Source organism: Corvus cornix, chromosome 1A, assembly GCF_000738735.6.
Source record: "Corvus cornix cornix isolate S_Up_H32 chromosome 1A, ASM73873v5, whole genome shotgun sequence".
NCBI classification, from domain to species: Eukaryota; Metazoa; Chordata; class Aves; order Passeriformes; family Corvidae; genus Corvus; species Corvus cornix.
Genome location: NC_047057.1, coordinates 56,847,185 through 56,869,995, shown reverse-complemented (window position 1 = coordinate 56,869,995; position 22,811 = coordinate 56,847,185). Strand labels below are relative to the sequence as shown.

Below are 22,811 nucleotides of genomic sequence, written 5' to 3'. Positions count from 1 at the left end.
ACCCTCACTGCTTCTGAACTTTGGTAAAAAACAAGCTTCAGCAGCTCATTTTGAGTCCCAGAATGTCTCCGAAATACCAACAGGTGAAGTTAAAAGCCACATTAGTTTTCATTCGCTTTCAAGCATCAGCGGGTTTTCTGTGAAGATACCTACGTGTAGCTTGGTGGAATTTGGGAGTTTTTTAAATTGTGCAACCCTGGATCTCCTACTTCTTTCTCTAAAGCCTGCATTTTCCTTTCCCCAAAGCACTGTATGCTCCCTTGTTCCTCCTCCTTTCAACCCACCGTGAGTAGAGTGTTTGTTTGAACAGTAACTCCAAGCTGTGTCCTGAGAGAGTGTGAGGACTTCAGCCTTCCCCCGGCTGTACTTCAGCGGGCTCAAGACGGCAGGGGCAGAGCCAGTCGGGGCTTTTCCAGCCTTTAACTGAAGAATTCCCTCATCACCTCTTTACAGCGAAACCGAGAGAAGGCGGCTGCAACTCATCTCTCTGCAATCCCTTACGGCAGCCTGGAAAAATCCCAGACCGCAGAAAAACCTCCCAAACCAGCAGCCCTATCACCATTCCCGCAACACAGCCCCGCCTGAAAGTTTGATCTTCACAGCACAGACCACCGCACTTAGAGCATCTTCTATCTCCAGGTTGAAACTCGCATACAAAACGTGTAAACGTGTAAAAAAATAGAATTATGTTATATATACCGTGATGCAAAGCATCTGTGAAGGGCGGCACATGAGGACAGCGAGTATTTATATGTTTAAAATGCGTGCGTGCGTTTGTTCACGAAGGAGTACGTGTGCCACAGGAACCCGGTGTCTCGGCGGATGAGACACAAACACAGACTCACACAAACACAAACGCACACTCCCGGCCCCGGGAGCTCAGCCCCGGGAGCTCAGCCCCGGCCGCTCCCGCACTTCCCCGGCGGGACGACGGGCACCGGCGGGGGTTCCCCGCTGGCGAGGACTGGGCTGGACTCGGCTGGGCTGGGCTGGGCTGGGCTGGGCAGCCGGGCCGGACCCTCCAGCGCGGCAGGCAGGGCAGGGGAGGGGAACAGCGGCGAGGGGCCGGGCAGGGGAGGGCAGGGCCGGTGCCCGGGGTGCCGCGGGCGGGGCGGGGCGGGCAGGGGGCCGTGCCTGGCACCTGTGCGGCGGGCGGGGCGCGGCCCCGGCGCTGGGGAAGCGGCGGAGGCGCAACAGGTCCGCGGAGCCGAGCGCAGCCTGGCCGTGCCCATGGCCGGCCGCGGGCCCGACCAGGGCTACATCCGCACCGTGCTGGGCCAGCAGATCCTGGGCGAGCTGGACAGCTCCAGCCTGGCGCTGCCCTCCGACGACCGGCTCAAGCTCTCGGGAGACCGCGCCGGGGAGGAGAAGGCGCTGCGGATCCACCGGCAGGTCCAGCAGACGCTGGCCAGGAAGAGCCGGGGCTCGCTGTACAATGGTGAGTGCCCGTCCTGGCCCCGCGATGCTCTCCGGCGGCGGCGGCAGCAAGGGAAGGGACCCGGGACACGGCTCCGGGATGGGACCCCAGCTGGCCCCGCGTCCGCGGCTTCCCGGCCCTGGGGCGTGCGGACCGCTCGGGCAGAAAATCGTGGCTCTGTCGTCTCCTTTTTTACTCTTTTCCCACTCCAGCGAGTCAGAAGTTTCTCCCTCCGAACCTCCCCCGTAACTCGGTGCGTGGCGGGGCCGCTCCCGGCTCTCCGCTGCCCGAGAGGGGAACCGAGCCGAAATTCCCCTAATCCAGCAGCCGCTTCATGTGCTTATTTTAATGCCCTTAGCTTTACCCACTGGTCCTGTTTGCTAAGTAAAATGGGAAGAATCGTATTAATGTTTCGCCTTGTTTAACTGTGCAACTAAAAAAAAAATAGAGATATATATAGAGAGAGAGAGAGATAGATAGATACATCTCTAAAAGTAAGTTTGGAAAAGTAACTCTAGGAAAGGCATGAATGGGAAGCACAGGACGATAATGTTATCAGACATTATTTACCCAGTTCTTTGACATGCGTGATACAAATTGACGTCAATCATTCCTCGCTTCCAAGATCTTACAGCCAGAAGGCCAGACCTGTCAGGAAATCTGCAGTCACACCTTGTGCCCCAAGCAGAGCCCAGGCACCCACAGGGTGAGGGTTACAGGCAAGATGCTCGAGGGTTTTAGTCTTAACTATTCATGAAAACTTTCTATACCGTGAAACTTTAATTTTGTTTTTAAATATGAGTGACTTACAGGCTACATGCCCTGTTGCTCAGTTGTCCTTAAAGAAGCTGTCACCTTTCATTTATTAAAAGCTGTGAGACAAAAGTCTTTATAACCATACTTCACTCCTCTGTCTTGTCAGGCAGACAAATATTTTCTTGTTCTTTGTCTGGCCTCTATTTAAAAAAAACACCTCATGGCAAAAAATGCATACAATGCAGACATGGACGTATTCTGCTTGTAGAAGTCAGGTGTACAAATCACATAAACCGGTGTGCAATGTGCAGGTAAACATGCCGGTCCTTAGCTTGGCTGCTGTCATGTAAATACGGTTTCTAAACACTTTTAGAGTAACTTAATTTCTTTTTCTCTCAGCAGAGAGCCTGCAAAAAGCTTTTTAAGCAATAGTTTATAAATTGTAGTGTCGTGAACCTGAGCTCATGTCTCTAAACCATGCATAAAACGCTATGGAAACAGAGTTCCCGTGCTCTCAAGTTGTCTTGGCTTCTCTGGAACACATTAACAGACAGACCTGATGTATTTGGGGATAGTTATCTTGGTTTGCTTTGTTTTTCTAAAGGTCAAGTATTTGATGCCCTTGCATTTCAGAGACACCAAAGCTTCAGGATCAGGAGTGGCAAATGACATGTCTGTAACATGTCTTGTTCATGCAAAAAATGAACTTTCCTTCTTTAAAACATATTCTTATGCCCAAGTTGCTGTACAATTTTTAGTCTCACTGCTAAACTCAGAAAAAAATAATTGGAACTGGAATGCATTCCATGAATTTATACATATATATAATACATGTATATCTGTCTATATCTTAAATATGTTCATAATGGGAATCATAGCCAATCTTGCATTTAACATGTCAACTTTCCTGAAAAATATACGTATACTTGCATGTGTGTCCCAATGTGCTTTCTCTATAGACTTGCTCAAAAATGGGCTATGCTTTGAGAAACATTTGAATTCTTACGTGTAGGGAGCTTTTAAAAAATATACCCTCTTTTACATGCAAATGCATCACTTTCAGTGAATTATAGCCCTTTTCTGGCTCTGTTCAAGGGTCCCATATTGTTTGCATTTGCAGGGGAGGCTTACAAAGATTTAGAGGGAGCAGGAGCAGTCCTCTGTGATATAACTGTCCTGTCTGTAGGAGTATTTCAGGCTCTGCTCAGCAAGGTACTTAGTGCATAGCTAACCACAGCATTCACATGCACACCTAAAATTAGCCAAGCACATAACCACTGGGTATGAAAAATCAGTGGTAGGAAAGGTCTTGCCCAGTGTCATCTGTGCACGCCCATTTTCTGCCGACTGTACAGGAAACTTTGAAGCCACAAGAAGTAGTTTGTCAGCCAGCATAATTTCTCCTTAGAATTTCAAATTAAAGGTATCTGCTTAGCCTTCAGCACTACTTTTAAATGGAAGAACTTATTTTTGCCTCCTACCCCCATACTGTTTGCTGTTTCATGCCCTTTTTCCCCTTTCGAAAGGAGTTTCTTTTTCATAATAGAAATTCAGTAATCTTCAGATTTGAGGATTCCAGCTGCTGCCAAAGGATCGAAGTTACATGTCCTCAACTCTTTTCAAGATGTTGTCAAGCACTGTTAATAGCTTTTCAAGCAGTTCAACAACAGCTGCAACTTGTCCAGTTTATCCACTGCTGAGCCTTTATAAATTAAAGTTAAAAGTTTTGAACAACTAAAGCAGACATATCGAATTTCTGGATGCTATTTAAGGATGGAAATGCAATGGTAGGTAGTCCCACCTTATCAAAGAAAAAGTGGCATTCAGAATCATATACTTTAATGACTGGTGTTTTGTTGCACATGCTGGTTTATTTTGTATTCATTTTTGGAATCTTTGAAACTTCATTCTGTTTATAAGTCCACTTTCCTCTGATCTTGTTCCTTTTGGATTTTGGTTGGGTTTTTAAGGCATCCTTATCAGATCCTCACTAAAAAAGGAGGGCAGAATTGAGTAATGTATCACACAAAACAAAGTGGCTTGATTTCCAAATAAACAGCATCAGATACAAGACAGTTGAAATCAGAGCCTTATTAATTCCTCACATTTATTAATTTCTAAAATTCTTAGTATTTTCTTGTTACATTTACTTTTAGGGGCTCAGGGCACTCTTCTGTTCTTAGCCTTCTATTTTGCAGAATGCTGATGTGTTAACTGCTTCATAGTAATTTTCTCTTCATATCTTCCTGGGATAAGGAAGTAGAAAAAATATCCGTGTTGACTTTCAATTTTTGTTGGCTTTGTTACATTCTTTACCTCTGCTTCCTGAGCCAGAAGAAATTTTTTCCTTAAATTTGAACCCTTGTGTAAATGTCCTGACCAGCACAAAATGTTAGAAAAACTCCTCTGGTACCAGGCATGTGCTGGCAAAGTGATGAAGGAGCACAATCAAAAGGAAGGCTCTTTGATCTCGAGATGAAGTGATTCAATGATGGTTTTGATATGCCGTTATTAAATGCCATCATCTCAGTCCATCCTGAGTGCTGAAGTCTAAAAAAGGATGAAAGGATGCCAGTCCAGGAGCGCGGAGGAGTCCCCGTGGGGGATGTGGCCACCCAGGTGCCCTGAGCAGGAGGGGACAATGAGCACTCAGCAGGGGGGCACTCGGGGTGTGTGACAGTCCCTCAGTCCTTAGCAGACTGATGTGAACATTGATGACTTTGAGGTTCAAAGCCAGAATTTGGCTTTCATGGCCAAATTCATTTCATTCAAATACAAAGGCGCTGAAAGAGACTCACAACAGGCAGTTACCACTGTACAGGATTCAAGGGGAATTTGATACGCCCAGCTCCGTAGTGGAGGATGATTGTCTTTTTCATCTATCGTATATCTTAGAGATGCCTCTTGTCATTGCTGTTTTTGAAAGCAAAGCAAACATTAGGTTGGTCTGTCTGCAGCCATAGGCAGTGATTGCTGGGGAGAAATTTCCAAGGCCTTGGGAGGTGCTGGGCTTGTCCCATCCAGGGGAACAAAGGGGCCTTGAGAAGAGCCTCGGTGAAGACAGATGGGATTTCTGCTCAGTCATCTGTACAGCCTGCTGATACTGTAAGTGCTTTTTCCGGTCTCAGAATTTCCTTGTAACTGTTGCAATATCAGGTGACTTTTGCACATCTTTTATTTTAGGTGTGGAGAAGAGCGGAGGGGTTCAGTTTACCTCCTCCCCTGACCACATCCAAGGCTTTCCTGAGCTGCTTTAGTTCATATTGACAGGGGAGAGGGGAGACTGTGGTAAATAGTTCCACTCAATTGCCCACACATGGGTGTCTGGTGCTGTCTGAGATGCCTGAGTTTTCCAGAATACCCTTATGGGTTGACAGACATGATGCAGGGCTTGCAGCAAACCCATTTTTTTCCTGATTGGCTGCTGGAAATCAAGTGTAGTGTCCTATGGCCTCTCAAATGGTGTCTGTCCCCTGTGGATGAGTAACTGAATCATGTGCCTATTTCCTGAGAGAGTTTTTGTGAGACTTAAAACACTGGGAGTCACAGTCAAATCAGGGAATCACAGTCAGAAAATATTAGTCCTAACAGTAAATGAGACCGTAATATAGATTTAAAAAATAATAATTAATGGCTTTTTAAAAATGAACAGCAGAACAGTGCACTGGGTATGTAAGGTTTTTGTAGTACAATGAAAAAAGGCTGAAGGAAGCCTTGCTCTGATCTGGTCACCTATTCTGCATCTCATAACTAATGGAAAGGCACAGCATTTCAGTTACCACTTTTTCCTTTAACACACTGACTTTTGGCACAAGTAACCAGCACACAGTAAAAAGACATGCCTTTTCTGTCTGCCTAATAAATCTACAGGTAAAAGGCCAGCAGAATAATTTACTGATGTGATAAGAGTGAGCAAGAGATAACTGCAAAGTGAAATTCCGGAGGTTGACATATACTGTGTTTGTCTCTGAAAGAGAAAAATTTTTACAGATGGATAGTTTCACAGGGAGACTGAAGGTGATAAAAGAGGACTGCTTGAAAGATAACTGCATGGTACAATTTTTGATTGACTGTATTTTGTTTTTGCAAGCAAGGAACTCTTAGATATGTAGTTTATCATCAACCAGTTAATGGATGGCCTTGTCATTTTTAACCTATCCTGTTTTTTGTATTTTTATTTTTAGTAAACACAAGTTTATAGTTACCTAAAACATACAAAATTACTTGCTCAAAAGATCCTTATGCCCTAAGTAGATAAATAACTGAGAGTACTTTCTCACTAAGTACAGTAAACAGGAAAAAAAATACTAACTGTAAAGAAACAGAAATTTATATGTATTTATATTTCAAGATTTATTATATGAAAGTCCTTTACTATGCAGCAATGAAGAAAGTGAATCTTTGAAAAGCCAGCACATAGCTGAGATGGGCTCTTACTGGGCACCTGAAACAGTGCATTGGTATGGGAATTACATGACAGAAGTGAGACATCCATATAAATTTGTAGATTTGGGGTTTTGGTGCACATTGGTGGGAAATCTTTGCAGTATAAGAGAAGAGTTTACTCTTGCCTCTTTCCCATGTACTCAGGTAACCCTTGGGCTATGGTAACCTTGTAATGTCAGGAAGGAATTATTACAATCCAAATCATGAGTTTGACCAAGCTGCACCATTCCACTCTCATGACACAAAGTTACTGGGAATGTGTCTTAACAAATCCCCTCATACATGTTTAAATCTGCCAAAATGAGAGAATTGGAAAGTATGATTATACAAGTATTGCAAAGTATGATTGAATCAGTCCTCAAATTATCGGTCTGCCATTATATTATATTGTATTTTACTATATTGTGGGATACACAAATTTGGTCTTCAGCAGTTTGGGCAAATTAATGATTGGTTCTTGAGATTTCTTTGCTGTAATATCTCAGGTAATATCTGCTAGTTTGAAAACTGATGGCCAGTTAACTTCTTTATTGACCACTGTTACCTGTTCAGCCTAAACTTGTGCAGCACACACAGGCCACGTTTATGATTATTTTATGCTTTCAACTTCTATTTCACCTCTTTGAAGCTGTGTTAATTATAGTCCAAGATGCAGATTCCCGTAATAACACAGGAATCTCATAAATAATTATTTCATTAGTATCTGTTGCTTTTAAAATTTTTGTTAATAGAAGCACTCATTCTTTGAAAATGCATTCTATTAGTGAAAAAAAGGAACAGCCTGAAGGGTGTGTTGGCTTGTTTGGGGTTTTAATGGAAGAAATAATCACAATGCACTTCTCTATTTTCAGAGCTGGGTCATGGAAAAAAAGAATCAGAGCAGATGCACTGTGGATCTTTGACATTATTTGTAGGATTAGTGAACCTTTCAGGTGCAGGTTTGAAGTGTCACTGGACAACCCAGCTTTACAGCACCATAAGCCATAGAGTTTGTTCACAGACTCTTTGTGCTGTTGGGTGGAGCACTGAGGAGATTAGTGAAGCATTATTTGCTCCATTACATTGTCATTAAATTAGCACCTAAGGGAGGAGAAACAGCAGCAGTTGAGGTAGACAGCTGTGAAATAAAGAGTCTATACTCAGTGTGTGCTGTTTGTTTACAACTGTACATGGTGAAATCTGCGTCTTTGGGGTGCATATCAGAGATAGGCATCAACCCCTGTTTCTCAGCTCCAATCTACAGCTGTAATATATTCATCGCTTGTGTACTTTGCATGGTATTTATAGTCAGCCAGTGTAAACCATGCATTTATGTATTTGAATGTACATTCAAAGTGGTTGCAGTGAAAAATAAGTGTTCTTAGTTCAGTGATACCATTTCTTAGCACTTAAATCAGCTGTCATTATCTGGGACATTTAAACTGTCAGCTTGCTTTGCTAAAACATTTTTCATAGCTGCACAAGTGACTAGACTCCTAAAAGCTCAAAATAACTCTTAAGTAAAGTATATAGGGAACTGAAAAAAATGGCTTGTATCCTCAGGAAAATGCAAATACCGTTCCATCATTTCCCTGTTCAATTTTCAGTTTATATTTATTAATGGCAGTGCTGGCTGCTACCTTTCCCTGGTACTGTGTATTGTCCTCTGTAACAATGCCATGTTTCCTTAAGCTCTTACTAATATTAGTCTTTGGTTCCAGGCAGCCTGCACCGTGCATCCAGTGTACCAGAGCGTGTCTATAACATGGGGATCACTGAGAATGATTTTGCACCGAGGTCTCCCTACAGCTTCTCATATTACCAGGCAAGCCAGGTGAGGAAAAGACGGTGAACAGAAATAAATAGAGTATCACATGTGCAGTTTATTCATTTTGTTACCACAAATAATAACATTTAGACAGTGTTAAAGATTTGTTTCCTTGTTTGTTTTCTTTTGAAAGTCTGATTTTTAGAAAATGAGGGTTTTACAATGAAATCTCTTAATGTTTTGCCCCTCCGTCCAGTGCCAGTAGCCAAATTCAAGTCAGTCATGCAGGTGGGCTGTTTGCAGTCTTGTTGGGTTTGTGAGAGTTGGCATCAGGGTAGAAAATGAAAAATCATATTTACACTCCACTAAGGCAAAGGCTGTGACAAGTCAGATCTTCATCCATCCCACCAGAGAGCAGCTCAACCAGCACATCTCTCTACCTCAGGGTGGCCGGAGGCCATGCTGCCCAGGCAAACAGAATTAAGCATTCAAAACCAAAGGAAAACAGATTGCTTTAGTTTCACAAATACTTTAGTTTTCACAAGGTAGAGTGGTTCCTTATCATTTCAAACACTCCTGCTGTAACCTGTTTTATCATTACAAGAATTCCAGCAGTATAGGCCTTGCAACACAATGGTGTTTCTAAACCATCTAATCATAAATCCTCTTGTTATTTTGACCAGCTTTTCTTGGGGTCATGGCCTGAATGCTAAGATAAATAATTGGTTTTCTGCAGGGTTTGTGACACAGCTCATAACTGGTATGAACCTCTTTGAGGGAGCAACTGGGAAATCAACACAGCTCGAAAGCAACGCTCCTGCACGATCAGCTTAGTAAACTGAAATCAATTCAGATTGAGAACAGAAACATTTATTTAGTAAATAATTCTGTATGGAGGTGACAATTCTTTCCTAATTTTAGATTATTCAAGAGTGGCTTTTTGTCATTAAAAGAAATAGCCCAGCTTTTGAAGAGTCAGTGAAGCAGCTCTGGTTTTGTATGGGGAGAGTTAGAAGCATTTACTTAAATATATTTCTTTCTCTGTCCTTCCATCCTTTATCTCACCTGTCCTGCAGTGTATAATATTTGATATGAATCCATTCCTTCCAGAAGAGAGCAACAAAAGGAAAACTAGAGATGACATAGGAATCCCAAGCAAATAATAGCATTTGCCAGGCAGGGGTGGGGGGAAAAGAGAGACCAAGTGTCCTGTGTGAGAGCTGGGAAAAGCCACAAGGTCTAGTACTTCACAAAAACATTAATTATCCCCAAACAAAAAATAAATATATCCTTGCATAACTTCTGTAGAATAAACAGATATATCCAATGATCTTTGCCTGACCCTGCTCGTTTCAGTGACCTTTACTCCTTTTGTGAGTCAAGTATCACCCTCAGGATGTCCTCAGCAGTGAAATGAAGGGAATTCAGTCTGGCATCTGTCTGCTAAGCACTGTTCCTTCAATTAATAGCTTGTGTGAACTTCTCTGTTTACCCTAAAAAATGTCTTTAATATTACAAAACTTTAACACAACATGGAAATGGAAAATATGGGGCTTTGGTTTATGGTCGTATGCCCCTATGCTTACTTAGTTTTTAAAAATTGGTCCATGACTCCTCTATTTCAAGGCCAGATAGTGTCCCAAGCTGATTTAGTTCTGGAAGGTTTTGAATGGAGTATGGAGTCCAATACAGAGAACAAGAAAACGGTATAAAAATTGAGAGTCCTCAAACGACACCAAAAAGTAAGAATCTTAAAGATACATCCTACAAAGAAAGGCTGGCAGTGGATGTGTTGAGTTTAGAAAAGAGAAAATTATAAAGCAAGATGATGATCCAGTACAGTCTATCCCCATTAGGTACAGGAAGAAAAAAATAATTCAAAATTGCAACTGTGATATTGGGGAAGTCATTGAGATGGTGAAACGATCATTTTGATTTTCTTGCAATGTTTTACCATCTCCTTAATTTTTAAGAGGCTAGACAAACAGGGAAGGGCCTATCTCTTTTTACTAGACCCTACTACAATGTGAACAGGAGTGCTAAATAACCTTATATTACTAAGGTTATTATCAATATCCAGACACTTTAGTATAATATTTTTTATATCTGATTGATTCATTTTCTCCTGTCTATTAGACAGCCTTGAATTTAGCTTTAGTAGCAGATGCTGGTGTTAATCCCCAAGGAATTTCAAACTCAAAGATCTCCATTAATAATCACTCTGTTCATTACCTGCCATAATTGACTTATGCAACTATTTTGAGTTTATGACAGAAGACTGGATGCTTAGACTTTGTCTCCTGATGTTTAGACTGTACTTCTTCCTGCCTTCATGAAGGAAGTACAAAGAAGTGTGGCAGAATCCCATTTAATGCACAACTTTGGCGGTGTTCACTTTTATTTTTTATTCTGAGAGCAGACTGTAGAATTTTTATCTTTACATTTTGGTTTGGTTTCTTTGCTGCTCATCCTAAGTGCTGTGACCTTACTGTGGCTCCTGTTCTTCTGTGCCCCCTGGAGCAGGTTGCCTCGCCATCCTCTTACACGAATGGCTGGGGGACAAGGATTGCTTACAGGACGATGGAGGAGAGAGCTCAGAGGCAACCTCTGAAGAGACTGGAGGTTTCCCCTCAACGAAATCCAGAAAGATTGACGTACGTGTCAAGTGATTTTCACTACGATGGAGGGATTTCAGCTGGGTTCTCCATGAGGCATGCAGATGGTGTGAGATCCAGCGGGACTGTGCCACCAAGATACGCTCGGTCCGAGATCGTTGGTTACAGCCTGCGCGACTCCGTGCACAGGGGACGCTCCTTTAAGAGACAATCCCGCATGGGGGCTGTCAGTGATGCTGTCCCTGATGGTGGCTACCCCAGCCCCACTGTCCCTCTGTACCGCCAGCCTGGCAACAGCCGCAGTATGACCAACCTTCTGGAGAAGGAAAACTACCTGGCCTCGGAGAGCGCGATGGGACAAGTGAGATCGCCGACTGCGTCCCGTTGGTCTCAGAACAGGCAATCTGTGAGGTCCAGCTTCTACCAAACGGCCTTCAGAAACACACAGAGCAGGAGGGAAGTTTCCCAGCCAGCTTCAATAGCCAGTGTCACTGCAGAAACAGATGGGAAGAGGATGCCAGTGACAGCTGCTGTGGCTGCAGCAGGGAGAAATGGTTTCCTGCAGAGCGAACAAGTGACCCTCAATGGATCTCAGCTCGGGTAAGCGCAGTGCAGGACCTGCTTTGGCTCTGGGCTGTCACAGCTGACAGGAATGTGTTTGTTTACAAAGGGAAAGTAAACTGATAGCTTGTGATTCAGCAGCCAGCACCTTGTATGAAATATCAGTGCAGAGGATGCAGAAAGTAAACTGACTTTTAAAAATACACTTGCAGTGCAACAAAGGAAAGGGAGAAAAAAATGTTTGTGTGTATTTACAGTGCAAGATCTACACCTCCTGCTGAAGTTTGGGACCCCTTTTGCCAAGAGTTAATCAGTTTTATAAGGAGACATAAAGTAGTCTCTGAGTAATTTACAACCTAAGTCACAATACACAAAATTGTGTTGGCAGATTTTGTGCTCACAAGAGCCCATACGATATCAACACTGGTTCTCATGAGAATAGGTCAGAAATCTAGCAGTGGAGCAGCTTTTGGCAGATTAACAATTTCCAGTTAAAAACCCTTCATAGTTTCAAGGACATGTCTTCGTTTTTATAAATTTCAGGTAAAACACAGACAGAAATCTCTCTTAGCTCTGTAACACCATCCATTCCTAGAACAAATACAAACTGCTCTGAATCCCAGGACCACAGAGCTTCTCACTACCAAGAGATCCTACATGCTCTGAGGGAGTTATCTAAACTTGAACTCTGTTGGCTCCATGCCAGAAAGTCCCAAATCTGACCCCAGACTTCAGAAAAATTGTTTAAAATACTGGAAAGGGTGGCTTGGGTTTTTTTCACAAAATTACTTCTCCCACCAAAAATTCCTTTCCAGAGAAGATTTCAGACTGTTTAAAATCAGTTTCATTTTCAAAAGAGAAATTTTATTATTTCTTAATTTCCCCTCAGGAGTGAATATCTGTTCATTTTAGAATAATTCTGAATGTTCCCAGTGCTGTTAAGTTTCAGTGGACAGAAAAAGCCTCTTGGTAGACAGGAGATGGTTACTTGCATGTTTATTCTGGTTTTTGGTTTTGTTTCGTAATTCAAATAGGATCCTAGGAGTTCTCTTTAAGTTAATCATAGTGTAATTTACAAGTGTTATTAAGAAATAGCTCTTTTCCTGTAACTGTGTAGCTGTTAAGTTCATTTTTCTGAAGACCCATCTTTGTTCTTTTTCTGAGTTTGTTTCTGTGTGAGAAAAGGCATCATCTGATACCACTGCTATGTGCAGATCAGGTATTTTTTTGTTGTCAGCTACATGTTGTGTGTTATGATTATATTTACAAGCATGTATGGTACTATGGTCTCTTCTGGTCTGGATTGAAATTTTCACCTCTGGGTGATGCAGGACTTAAGAGATCTGATATTAATTATGTTGACTTTTAAGTATTTAGACTTTGCAGGAAGTAAGTCCAAAAAACCCAGCTGAGAGCTCACAACAGCTAAAGATTTGAGTGTAGTAATACCAAATAGGTACCAATAGGTACCTGGGAGGACTTTGTTTTTCAGTAAGACAATTTACAAGCATGTATCCCATTGACTTAATAACCTGCTTAACTTTTAGCACATTCTTGTATGCATTTCTGAGCCACAACCAACAATTTTTATCTTTAATTACGTGTAGGAGCAATTTTGGCTTTTCTTTTGAAGATGCAGACACTGGAGTCTGGTTGTCTGTACAAGCATCAACCAAAGTATTTGAATACCTGCAGATGTAAAAATCAATCTTGAATCATTGTGCAAGTGGCTTGATTGAGACCATGTTAAATCAGATGGAAGATTTGTGACCTATTGAAAATCTTTGTGACAGCATAATTCCTTAAGTGCCAGTTTTTAGGTTCAGCATTTGCTGGAAGGTTTCTCAGTTCAAGAAGTTTGTAGACACTCTCAATTTTCTTGTAATTTCTCATTCTCTTATTTTAAGGTTGCATTAATCTGACATATTGCTACCTTACCTGTTGCTCCCTTAGTGATATTAAGGGGGGGGGGGGGGAGATAAGCTTGTTTTTGGAGTAATTTGATTTTTCCAGAAATTTATACCTTTTTTTAATGCAGGTCACAATTTAGGTCTTTCCAAGTGAATTAAGAGAATGTAAAATAGTAATGTAAGGCTAAAGAGAAGTAGTGGACCGGCTGTGGACAGCATTTGAAATGTATATAAAAGCATTTTCAAACTTCCTGTAGAAGAACTAGCTCATGCTATGAAAGCAAAGTAGAAAAAAACAGCACAGGATGCTCTCCCTGTATGTCTGTATCTCTGTACCTGTATCTTCTGGTGAAGAGAATCAGTTAATAGCATCCTTATGATGAAGAGCTTAGGAAAGAATAGATTCAAGCTGAAGCTGTCTGAGAAATGGCTGCTTGCATAATCTGACCTCTGAATGTGCTGAGAGCCATCACAAAATCATTGTGTATATGTCTCAAAATTGGTATATTTTGGCAATTAAGGTGAAGTCAGAACCTGTCAGATCATTGTTCTGTTTAACAACCTTTGCCTGGCTGACCATTTGGTGTCACTTCCTGTGCCAATCAGCCGCAGAGCTAATTGAGTTTGCCTGTAAATACTTTGAGGGTGGGAACGGAATCATTGCATCAAATTCTGTTTTGACAAGAGTTTGGGTGCTGCATCTTTGTGAATACCATTGAGGGTCAGAGATTGTATTGCATCCTTTATTGCTGCCAGATAAAACATTAGGGAATGTTATTTTTATCCGACGGAGAGCAGTCCAAGTATGGCAGCGCACAACAGGAGAGAAATCCTCTGCCTGCTGCATGAAGGGATAACTGAATGGTGAGCTGCTGTCAGTCTCAGTGCAGATCTACACCCCCAGCACCTAGAAATGCAGCTTCTGGCTGTCCATGTGTCCATCTCAGCCTGGCAGTGACTCCTGATGGAATTCTACTACTCTGGGATACCCTTGGCATCCTGAGGTTGAGTTCCCACATAAATTCTCTTGTGTGCCCTGAGGGGTGAGTTCGTGCAGCAGCCTTGACCTTGGGAAGCGCATGGTTTTAGTCCTCCTCAGCTGTTGGTCAGTGAAGTGACACAATTTAGTACATCAGAGATGTCTGCTGCTCGCAGAAGGTGACTGAATTTGGTCAAAACACTCGAAAATTATTGCTAACAGGTTGACATGATCACATGTGCACATTTATAACATGGTCTCAAAACCTTTGCTAATTTAAGAAATCTAAGTAAACCCCAAGGTTGAAAAGCCTGTTTTTCAGTTCCACTGTGGAGTAAAAAGAAGAAATATGATCTGGCTAATTTTCCATATTTTACTTTCCTGAGCATTGTTAATTCCTATTTAATATTTCTGCTTAGTTTAAAGAAAAAAAAATTAAAGTTTCAACTTAAGCTAATTTATTTCCCAGGTACCCATTTTAAAATAAGAGGCAATTGAGTTAAAATTTCTAACTGTAGATTCATTTAATGAGATGGTTATCAAGCAAATCATTCTGATTCTGGTAGCTCTGCAGTAGGGAGTTATTGCCAATTACTTCTTGTTTCATGGTGGTACACAGACTGCCCTCTCATCCCTGTCTGGCCAGTGGCAGATCTACTACTACAAAACTATCTGGATTAAAAAAAAAACAGAATGCTCACATTCTTGTCAACTTTTTTCTCTCTTTTTTTTTTTTGTTAATCTGGGTGCAGCACATTTGAAACCAAAAGTAAATAAAAAGTCTGGAGAGCATAACCACCTGTCCCAGAGCTAATGTACCTGATTTTGCCATTAATTGTTTTATGTTCCATTTACTGGGGAAAAAAAAGTGGTTTTTCCATTTTTCTTTCAATTTTTTTATATGGTTGTCTAACACAATCATAATTTAAGCAAACATTCTGGAAGTTGGAAGGGAAGTGGTTGCACATATTTTTAATATTAGCATAGGCTCTCTACCTACTCAGTTTAATGAGTGGTATTTTTATTTTTTCCCACCTGAAAAAGGGCTTTGCCCATCTATTTCAAATGAGAACAACTTCTGTCATTTGAAAAAAAGGGGGTACTGAGTCCTGCATAGATATAATCTGGGAACTAAGACACTGATGAAAGGCATAAGGACAAATATAAAAAAACAATCATCAGTACTACTGAGGAAAACATCAAGGTATATCTTCATGGTCAGTAATAGTCACTCTGCCATGGTTATGGCCTTCTTTTGATCTTCATCCACTTCTTCATCCTTCCTTTCACACCCAGTCCTTCACCCACTGGATGGAAACACTGATAGAAACATCCACTGATATTCCCATTTTGTTATTGGAACTTAAATCATTATTTTCTTTCTCCAGAACTGCACTTCTGTTTATGACTTTCTCTTCCCCCAGAACATCAGTATCTCTTAAAGCTATTATGATATTTTCTGCTACTGGAAAGGAAAAAAAATTTCTAAGAAAAGCTAGAGTTACTTGGAAAATACAAAAAATCTGGTTTTACAAGAATGATACTTCTTCTGCAGTTTTTTTTCACTAGATTTCTCTGTGTATGCTTTTAAGGAGCCCAGAAGTGGAGATGACACTGGAGCGTGCAGTGAACATCCTGAGGAGTGAAAACACACAGAACACGCCCAGGATCCTTGCTGCAGTGACTTTCATACAGCATGAGTGCTTCCAAAAAGCAGATGCCAGAAGAAAAGTAAGTAATTATTTTTGGGCCAGTTACAATCAGGTAGAGAAAGTAAGATTCTATATTTCATGGCACTGTGTGCCAACATGAAAAGAAAGAAGGCAGTCCAAGTAACCTTACAGGATACTGATGTTAGATATTTTCCCTAAAATGCATTCTTTTGTGTGTTTTGCTGCAGGTTGTTTTGAACCCACTCAGTGTATACCCACTCAGTTTGCTCTTTTTCAGGCTGAACAAACTTAATTCTTTCAGCCTTTATAAATCATGGAGTCGGAACTTTTTGTCAATATAGTTGCTCCTGTCTCTCATTTTTGACTGGCATGCAGAAATATCCCAAAAAAGAAAACTCTGAGTATGGTGCAAACTTATCCAATATTCAGGGTTTTTTAGGACTGCACAAATGTGTTGAAACAGCACACGCATTAGCCACGGTGTTAAGGGTTTGCTGGGACTGTGCACATGCATTACTACATTGTTTAGATTAACCAAATTTTTAAGTCTCTTGCAAAAAATTTTTCAAGTCTCTTACAAGTTTTTTGAAAGGGTACATGAAAAATATTCTCTTCTTCCTTTTCTTTAAATGTCACTACTAAACACAAATATGTCTGTCCTCCTGCACAGTTCTGTACATTAAAGTGTAAGTCTATTTTAACAACTAAAAAGCATTTATTACACCTGCTTTGGTGTGTAGTATGCTCAGTAATCCCAGCCTTACCTCCATAATCATGTGCCTGCAGTCCAGTTCAGTGACAGCCAAACATGTCTCAGTCCTTTTGACTTGCTTTAGGGTATGCCAGAATCAGTTTTGGAAGAAAATACCAGGACTAGTGGCAGCCTTAACTTCAAACTGGGGACAGAGCTTCAGAATTGAGTGTTTGAAGGTCGGTTATTACACAGACCACTCTCAGGCAGCTTCCCAGAAAAACAAGTGGCTGAGTAAAAGTGTTCAGATTGGAGCAGTCAGCCTGAAGCCACCTTCTATTCTCCTCTCTATCCCACATATCCTATGATGGGCTTTTCTGTTTGGTGCCCATCACACTTGTTCACGTTGGCATTGTCTTGCTTCCCATTTTTAGCCTTTCAGCCTGTATTCTTTGTCTTCAATGCTTTGTTCCCTGATGTTTGAGAATTTGTGGGTCTAGTGGGTCTTCTTTTTTTGTGAACTTGTGGTCTCTCAGTATTTAGGTGAATTTTGTCTACTAATGAAAATTTAGAAGGACCGGTCAATAGCTGTTGTAAATTCTCAGCAAATTAGGTTGAAATAGGACTTCTTTTACGTTGCTTTAAAATTACTGACAGAAAGTCTGCATAAATATTTTAAAAAACCAAACAACTACAGTACTGCTGTCAAAAGGGCTGATCTGCTGCAATAAAACAGGTTGATGTGCTTTCAGCATGCTCTATGCACCACTGCCCTCAACATACATATTCCTGTATTTTATTCTGCTGACATTTTCAGGGTGATTGCAGGGGGAATCAGATCAGCAGAGCAGGGGCAAGAAGCTGTGCCTTTTGTACAGGTGAATCAGAGGAGAGGCTGCCAGGCTGTGGAGTTTACTCCATGAAGGACAAAAGGCTTTCTTACATTCCATTTCTTGGTGTTGCCAACACCTGCCAGTTGTACTGAACTCTTTTTATCATTAAACTCTGGACTGTTTAAGACAGGTGCATCAGATTTCTGAGTCTTTCATGTGCTGTTGATTCTGCACAAGGGTGAGTTTGTCCACAAAATCATATGGCATTTTAAGATGCTGGAGGAGATCGTTGGCAATTGTACATTAATGGAAGGTACTTTCCATAGTAAATTCACTCCTGAGTCAGCTAAGGCTTGCTTATGTCATATCACAGTTCATGTGGGATTCCTCATTCACCACAACAAACTGTTTGTTTCCATACAGCTGCTGTAAAATAACGTCCTTTAAATCCTTCATTCATTTGGGGCCAAAACGTCATTTTCTGAAGATTTAAACACTGAAAAGTAGTCTTTGCTAAATGTGGGTAGTTCAGTAGACAGCTGGCTTACAATGTTTCATGGTCTACATTTTGATGCTTACTTCTACTATTTTTTCTCTATGGGGCACAGTTAAGAAGTATTAAGTGTAATGTATTGGTTTTTAATACACTTTCAATACATGCATTGGGAATACTGTCTTTTCATCAGGCTAGCTGCTGAGGAAAAAAAAAAACCTGTTCATAAATGTTCCAGAATTAAATCTCAAATATTCATTTCACCAACATGGAAGCTAAAAAGCAGAGTGATTAAATGTCTTGTCAGAGAGAACAAATCTGCAGCAAAGCTGGAAGAGATTTCGTTTCATTCTCTGATATTAATTATGAAAACATGTTGCCTCCCCTAGTTGTGGATTTTAAGTATTAGTCATACAAAAGCCCAGAAGTCAATAGTCATGTCCAAATGATTAATGATCTGTGCTTCAAGTCTCTCAAATAGGAGCAAATGAAAGAAGTTCCTATAACTATTTAAACCTTTTGCTGGGGCAGGGGGAGTGGAGTTTATCATTTACATCATCTGACTATTCTCTGGTGTGTTTTGTTTTCCTCACAGGTTTTCTCACTTGGTGGTATCCCCAAACTTTTACAGCTCCTCGAGGTTCAGAATGAGGACATTCAGCGGGCAGCATGTGGTGCTCTGAGAAATTTGGTGTTTGAGGACAATGACAACAAACTGGAAGTGTCAGAGCAGAAAGGGATCCCACTCCTGCTCCGCCTGCTCCGGCACACCAGGGATATAGAGACTAAGAAGCAAATCACAGGTAGTGTTTTCTCTGCAGCCAAGCATGAAGTGCTTTAAGCAGTGCAAAAGCTTTCAGGGAGAGGTACATGGTTGTTTACTTAAGCCTGTGTTTAGGGACTAAATACAAAAACACTGTCACCTACTCTAAGCAACTGCCATAGGGTAAAATTCCAAGGTCCTTACTCAAGACCAGTCTTTCAGTCAATAACAAAAGATTAGGAACTGCAGCTTCCCCTCTTAAAGCTTCTTCAGAAATTATATCAGTCTGCTTGCAGGAAGCCTAAAGTCCTCAATATTCCAGAAAAGAAAGTCAGGCTCCCTCGGAGTGCCTGGGACCATAATTAATGCCTGCTACTTACACAGCAGCTCAGCCTTCATTTTTTGACTCTGTGCTGACAGCGCCTACTGGAAGTTCCTTGTTGCAAGAGAGTCACCCAGAACTGTCATGTGTCATGGATAGAAAGTGGTTGTTCTATTCCCCACAAACTCCACTGCCCCAGATTCCTACTCTGAGGTGTCCTACTCTGAGCTGTTTACACCCGGGTCTGTCTCTGCAGATCTGTGACAAGTGGAAAGCTCTGCCACAGCAGCAGCATGCTTCCTTTGGGGAGAATTCCTCCAGGACAGCCATTTGACTGTAAAGATCACACAGCACCATCAGTGGAGTGACTGACATTCTGGATTCTGTTTTTGCAGGGCCAATGTTCTCACCCTTTTATTTCCAATGACCTTGAGGAAGAGCTGTTAATTAGCAGGGCCCATTGCAAATTTGAAGGAAAAGCCCTTTGGATCAGAAACCCTGTATTACACCTCTTCTTGTACTTCAGTGTAGCAGGAGAAATGGTGGGAGAAAATGTCCAGCATTCCCCACAAGCAAACCTGTGGTTGCTGTCCTGTTGGCTTTGCAGCAGCCAGTTAAGAAATGCCCACTTCATCCCTGCAGTCCTGTGTGTCCATAGTGTGTCTCTTTGAATTCCACTGCTTGTGACCCACATCCATTCTGATTAGCATGCAAAGGAAGAGCAGCATTTTATAGATGGAAAACATGAATAAATGAATGGGGATTTATTTCAAGCAATCTTTAAAGGTACCAGGAACAAAATCTTTTAAGAGAGCAGTGTGTGAAGAGATACCGAAGTTGTCAAGCAGCCCTGTCTTGAAGCAAAGACATGTCGAGACCTTCTGTAATTCTGCATTCTTTGAAGTATTTGAAATACTCTGCTCTCTAAGCTGGAGAACAAAGCTTTGTATTGTTGGCTCTTTTTTAACTCAGTTCTATAGCTCTGCAACATTAAAATGTTTTAAAGTTTTTCACACTCATCGGTTGCAGAATTGGGTCACGTAGTAATTTGTTGTATAGTGTGTTAACACTCAGTGCTATTACAGAGCAGTGAGGAAAGCAGTGAAAATGGTGGTAGAGTGGCCAGAAAGCCAGTGCTCTTTTCTTGCTAGAAGTTTCATCATTTCTGACAAAAATGTTGACTGTGCGTGATAACTCACATGTATATTGTGACTATTACTGTCTTCCCCTTCACCAATGTGTGAAGGGCATCTTCTTTCAGCAATTACTGCTGTGACTGAACAGGAATATTTACTCACAAAGCAAAGAAGACACCAACAAAATATTTATGCCAAGCAGGATGGTGTAGCTTGTGTAAAGCAAAATATTATGATGTGCTTTCATGCCTATCAGTTAGAAAGGATGGCTTTAAAAATACACTGAGAGAGAAATATTTCTCTCTTTGTTCAAGACCAAACGTGCAGCCAGGAGGAAGTGCACTGGGTACCTTAGTGAAAATGCCACTAGGGCATACTTTTTGCTGTCGCTTGAACAACTTTTCCAGGTCCCTAGAAAGCTGCAAGGAGCCTACAAGAGCAAAGGGCAGTCTGGATGAATGAATTTCACCTCTTGCATTGACTTTGACTTCCTACAGGACTAGTGGAATATCATGGCTATGAATGCAGTCTCACTGCAGTGTTGTAACACTTCCAGGAAGTGGTTAATGTGAAAGATTTAGCCTTCCACCAGTCAGCACCAGAAGTCCATTTGTCTTTCCATTTTTCCACATCATACATATTACTTGTCTTCTTTGACTTCTTCCCTGAATTAGGGACTTCCAAATGTGTGGTATGATATTCAGCTAAATGTCTTTCCCCGTAAGAGATTAGTAAAATCATCTTGGTAACTGATAATACCTCATTGAACTTTAGTGAAAGACTCCTGGCCAAGGATTGAAAGCATGCAATATTCATTAATAAAGATGTCTAAGCTCAGCTGAGGGAAGTTTTTTGTTTCTACTGCTGTGTGGGAAGCATGGTAGCAAAGCACTCCACCTGACAAAAGTATACAAAGATAAGGAAATTTCAGGAGAGAAGGAAGTTAGAACTCTGAGACAGAAGTTTTCTGATACTGTACTTCATTACCTGTCAGAAGTATGGTACTTGTGCACATGAGATAAGTCAGTCTCAGGCTTAGAAGTTTATCTTTAAGGTCACTGGTTTACTAGGACCATCATGTTAATACGGACAAGCACCTGCCTAACATTAACCCATATTTTATCAAATGTTCCCAAAGAATTTTTTGATGGCCTGTATTTTCTTCAAGACCTAGGCTGAGGAATACAGACTGAGCCCAGTCATGCAGTGGGCCTTCTATTGTGCTGTGAAAAAACAAAAGCAGCCAAAGTGTGTGGAGATAAATGCTGATTACAGCACGTGCTGTGACTGCCTCACAGTCTGTGAACACACAAAAAGCACTAAACCACTGCTCTACCAAAGCAGCTTTGTGCTGGTGACAGGGGTTTGAAAGCTGCTGTGACCCAGTCTGCCTAATGCCCCTGTGCAGAAAAGAGCTGCCCAGTTTCTATGGAATTTCTGTGCTCATATGATCTCTTCACAGAGGAAATGAGACTGAATTTGCTAGCTCCACAAAATCACTGATAACAGGTAGAGCAAAGGAAACAGAGGCTTTGTCCTTTTTTTGACACACAAGCTACTTAGAAATCTCTTAGGAAAGGAGTGAGGTTACTCCTTAGTAGGAGAGGGCGTCATTTGGAGACAGCGCAGGAGCTAAGGCAGGACTGGAATTTTATAGTATTTGGAGAGCATACTGAGGAACAGAAAGTAAAATGGCTGTGGCATGAAAAAACCAAAATAATGTTAGCTTTTGAAGATAAGCCAGATGAGCCTCCAGGGAGTAGCTAACCTCCTGATCTTGTTATTGTGCAGCATTAATATAAGAAATTAAAGGAAGTTTTTCCTGCGGAGAAGATTACAGCACAAGCAGAACTGTCATGAAAAGAAATGTAAATTTAAAAGCAGACCCAACCCATTTTTCCAAATAACCATCTAAGGGAAAACTATGCATTACAGCATAGGTGCAAGGAAAGAATCTACTCCTAAAGACATTTTCTAATGTGAGCAAATTCATCCACACCCAGAATACCATTGAGAGAATCCTTCTGAGCCCAGAGAGACAGTGCCTGTGGGTAAAGGTAGGGGTTTTGTTGGAAGATTTACAGTGAGAGCAATATCTCAAATTCTCTTTTGACAATTCTAAGTGTCTGCCTGTAATTCCAAATGCATTTGTTCTTTTTAAAAGTATATTCTGTCCTTGTGCAATTCCTTGCATTTGTGCCCTTCTGTCTTAAACCTGTTTCCCTTACCAATGCCCTTTGGACTGCTTGTCTGATTTCCTGTAAGCCTTACTTACCCTTCAGAAAAGTACATTCTTCCTTTTATCTCCTGATTCAGACGCTGAAGAGCTGATCCCAGAAGAAGGAATGGGCTGCTTCTGGCTGGCTTTTGTTTTGATTTTACTGTTGTTCACAATACCTGAAATTAGATTCAAAGTGTAAGGAGATACAAAAGAAACATTTTGTTGTTGTTGTTGTGAGCTGATGAAAG

General features: G+C 41.4%; 1 protein-coding gene and 1 long non-coding RNA gene across 3 annotated transcripts in view; one reads left to right on the top strand and one right to left on the bottom strand.

Moving 5' to 3' along the window:
- Positions 1-1,164: 1,164 nt before the first annotated feature.
- The window catches only part of PKP2 (plakophilin 2), a 38,924-nt gene continuing 17,277 nt past the window's right edge, over positions 1,165-22,811 (top strand). The window contains exons 1-5 of one of the 2 annotated variants that reach the window (XM_039571509.1): positions 1,165-1,438; positions 8,320-8,432; positions 10,890-11,581; positions 16,024-16,162; positions 18,717-18,924. In XM_039571509.1, the coding sequence (XP_039427443.1) occupies positions 1,231-1,438; positions 8,320-8,432; positions 10,890-11,581; positions 16,024-16,162; positions 18,717-18,924 (1,360 nt within the window). In that variant the 5' untranslated portion in view covers positions 1,165-1,230. The remainder of the gene's footprint in view (positions 1,439-8,319; positions 8,433-10,889; positions 11,582-16,023; positions 16,163-18,716; positions 18,925-22,811) is intronic. The other variant, XM_039571510.1, reaches the window with a different exon arrangement.
- On the bottom strand, positions 10,757-22,792 carry LOC120411950. The gene is made up of 2 exons (XR_005604554.1): positions 22,618-22,792; positions 10,757-11,472 (listed from the first exon to the last, which is right to left on the bottom strand). It is a non-coding gene; the product is annotated as an uncharacterized LOC120411950 (long non-coding RNA).